The following is a 3628-nucleotide window of genomic DNA, read 5'->3' on the forward strand; positions in this document are numbered from 1 at the left end:
CTCTGACTCCTGGCCTTTTCTAGGCCCCAGGGTTGCTGGGCAGGCAGCAGGGAGCCTGGGGGCGTGGGACCATCTTGTCACCTGCCAGGGGGCTCAGATGGCGAGAGGGGCCGGCGATGCGCTTAGACCCCACCCCCGTCCAGGCCTGGACTGGCGAGCCACGGGCGACATACCGGTGTCTTGTTGCACTAGCCCAGCTTGAACGGGGTTTTCACGAAGTGGCACGTTCGCCCAGAACAGGTTGCGGTGTGGGCCCTCGGGCCGGAAGGTCAGCGGGCAGGTGAGGCCCCAGAGGCGCCACTGCCCCTCCGGTCCCCTCTCCGCCCCACTCCCTTGTTGCCCTGACGGAGTGCCCCGATGGCAGCCCCCAGCTGCTGCTCCAGGACTCTGCGGAAAAGTCCCTTGGGAGCCCCCCGTCGAGAGTCTGAGCGGCCACTCCGTGGTGTGTGTGCTTAACAGGGACAGGACCCGAGTCTGCTGCTGGTCCCCAGCCCCAGACCCACGTGCAGCCTCGGCCTGAGAGCCTGAGCCATCCGAGGGTCCCGTTCCACACCCCGACACACGCCGGCGATTGTCAGCCGCTGGAAGGACCCAGGAGGGGGGGAGGTCATGCCTCACTTCAGGGGGACACTGTCACCTGACTGAACAGGGCCAAAGCCATCAGCTCCGTCCGGGGGACAGGGCACCCAGCCGGGCTCTGAGGGCCAGGATGAGGAGACGAGTGCTCTGGTTTGACAGACAAGGCAGCCGAGGCCAGAGGTTGCACGACTCGGCCCAGGCAGGGCTGGACCCCAGCCCCAGAGAGTGTTTCATCTCTAGAGAAGGGACACCCGCGTGCCAGCCTGGCTGGGAAATCCCAGCCACTGGGGCCACCACAGCCCTCCCCACGGAGGGATTCCGGGCGAGGCTGGGGGCGGCGTTGCGGCAGGGGCCAGAAGGAGCGTAGTCAGACCTTTATTCAAGTCGCAGCTCTGCCCCTCGCTGCTGATGCTTGAGGAAGTCGCTTTCTCTCTCGCACCTCAGTTTGCTCATCTGTAAAATGGGAAGGATGACCACGCCCGCCCCACTGAGCTCACTGCAGCTCAGAGGGCGGCACGTTCTCTGCCTAGACAGAGCAGGGTGTGCGCCCTGGGAGCTGTCCCCTCGGCACCTCACTCCCGGTCAGCAGCTCGAAAGGGGCTCAGCTTGTCCTTCAGAGGGGCTGCCGCCCTGGCTGCGAGCGGAGGAGGCTCACTGAAAACAAAAGACCCACCAGAGACACCCACCAGCCTGTCGGTCACCCTTCAGCCCTGGCGAGCGGCCGCCCACTGCTAGCACCCGTTTGCTGGTCTCCTGTCCCCAGGGTCTCCCCCCAGGAGCGAGCGATCAGCCTGTTTTCCAGCTAACAGGCCAAACGGCCCTCCCTCCCTCCGATGCCGGGGACTCTAGCCCGGCTGGCGGCCTTTCACCTTGAGGCGAAGACTCAGCCACGACTTCCTCCTCATCCTGGCTCAGCTGCCTTGCCAGGCTCGGGGTTCAGGGTTCCCCGCTCCATCGTCTGCCTTCGTTTAATGGAAATCTCGTACAGGGGACCCAAGGCTTTCGGGAGAACCTGTCTCCCAGGATGTATCAGTGGCTTCTGAATGGATTGGGAGGAAGCACAGCAATCACGTGATCTGATTGACTCTGAAGCCCGAAATTTGGGTTTTGAGGGAGTTCCGTCCCCGGAGGCCTTGTGTGCCCTGTTAAGCGAAGTCCGCCGCTATCAGGCCTCGGGCTGCTCCGTGAGGGAGGGGGACGCCAACGTGTGCCCTGGCCTGCCTCGTCCCGGGGAGGGCTGAGGGCCTGTTTCCCCCTCTGTTAAGCGAAGGGGTCAGAGCAGGGGAGGGGTGTTGGGACTTGCCCCCATGGTACTCAGCAGCCCAAGCTCACGACAGGACCAGAACAGAGCTTGAGGCCCTGCTCCCGGCCCCTCCCGTGCCATCTTTCCTAGCAGTCAAAGCCCGAGTCAACAGCTGTGTCGTCAGGGCAGGGTTTATTGAGCCACGGGTTTCCTCCTCACACCCTGGGCAAGACATCTTCAAGCCTATCCTGCCTCGACTCCGGAAAGGACGTGCTGAGCCTGGGCAGCAGAGGTGAACATTCTTGCTCTTAGGACGGCCGTCTTCGAAGTGCCCCCGGGCACTGCCCCCAGCCTTTGTTCACCAAGGTGACCGGTGGAGACAATAAGAGAGGCGGGCTGGCATTGCTTTGGGGCGGGCTGGGGCTGGGTGACAGGCCTTCCCAGGGAGGCCCGCTTGGTCCTGGGCGGCACGATCTGTGCACGGCGCCCCTGGGTTTCTGCCAGGCTCCTCACTGTCATGCCAGGGGGGTTGGATGAGGAGGCAGTGGGCACAGGGCCTCTGAATCCAGCTCGGTGGGGCTTTCTCACTTCAAGGATCAGGCGCAGGTGACGTGTGAGTGGATTCAAGTGAATTCAGGAACTCGGGGCGCGCCCGGCAGGGAAGCGGGCCACGCAGAGAGGGAACAGCCCTCTTCCCAGGAGGCCGGGCCAGCAGCGGGAGGCAGAGGAAGGGGCTCAGGCTGGGTGGTTTGGGCACTTGGGCGGTGGGGGGGGGGGAGGGGGGGGCGGACGCGGGCTGGAGCCCGCCCGAAGCCTGTCACTGGTCCGCGTGACGCAGCAGCAGGTCCACAGCCTCTGCGAGGTTGTCCACGTACCCGTCAGCCTTCACTTCCGGGTGGTGCTCATCACCGGGCCTGGAGAGCACGGCCACAGGTTAGGCAGCGACCCCACGACGGCCCTCTGAAGGCACACCCCGTGGCGGAGCTGCCCCCAGCATCCAGCGCAGGCCTGGCCTCGCCCGGAGGAGCCTTCCAGCCCTCTGTGCCCAGCCAGGCAGCCTGGCCCGTGGCCACCGGCCGGCCCTTCCTCGCCCCCGCCCAGGCACACACACCTCCCTCCTGACTGTTCCCTCCGCCCGGACACCTCCCCAAGCTTGCCTCCTACTGGGAGCCTGTCCAGCCCTGTGGTGGAGGGACCGCTGGCCCAGCTCCACCAGGACTCCCAGAGGCATCTCACGGTGACAGCAGGGCCATAGCGCGCCCTGCTCTGGGGTCTCCAGTGTTCACCTCACTCTCCTGGCCTGTCCTAGGCCCAGGACACAGGCACTCTGAGGACACCCAGGGTGGAGGCCTGGGCTCCCGCCTGCCCAAGCGCTGGAGTCCCAGGGTGTCTGAGAGCAAGTGCCATCCAGCCCGTGCCCCTGGAGGCCATGCCCACCCGACAGAGAAGGCCCCGGCCTCCTGGCCAAGACATGCGCTTCTTGGGGCAGGAACCTCCCCAGCCTTTATCTATCCAGCAGACATCTTCTGAGGCCTGGCTGGAGGCAGGGGACACAGGCATGAGACCTCAAGATGGTGCAGAAGCCAGGCTCGGTGGCTCAGCCTGCAATCTCACGCCTTTGGGAGGCTGAGGTGAGTGGATTGCCTGAGCCTGCGGGTTCCAGACCCATCTGGGCAGCAAGACCTCACCTCTACAATAAATCAAAAAATTAGCCGGGTGTGGTAACGCGCGCCTGTAGTTCCAGGCTGAGGTGGAAGGATCGCCAGAGCCCAGCAGGTGGAGGCTACGGTGGCCGGGAGCAGCCAC

At 65.0% G+C, this 3628-nt stretch overlaps 1 protein-coding gene across 3 annotated transcripts in view; it reads right to left on the minus strand.

Annotated features, from left to right (window-relative positions):
* Positions 1-1999: 1999 nt before the first annotated feature.
* Positions 2000-3628, minus strand: part of LHPP (phospholysine phosphohistidine inorganic pyrophosphate phosphatase) — a 154717-nt gene continuing 153088 nt past the window's right edge. For all 3 annotated transcript variants that reach the window (XM_008062507.1, XM_021714722.1, XM_008062508.2), the window contains one exon: positions 2000-2736. In XM_008062507.1, coding sequence (XP_008060698.1) covers positions 2640-2736 — 97 coding nt within the window. In that variant the 3' untranslated portion in view covers positions 2000-2639. The remainder of the gene's footprint in view (positions 2737-3628) is intronic.

This window comes from Carlito syrichta, unplaced genomic scaffold, assembly GCF_000164805.1.
Source record: "Carlito syrichta isolate Samal-C Ts95f unplaced genomic scaffold, Tarsius_syrichta-2.0.1 Scaffold305729, whole genome shotgun sequence".
NCBI lineage: Eukaryota > Metazoa > Chordata > Mammalia > Primates > Tarsiidae > Carlito > Carlito syrichta.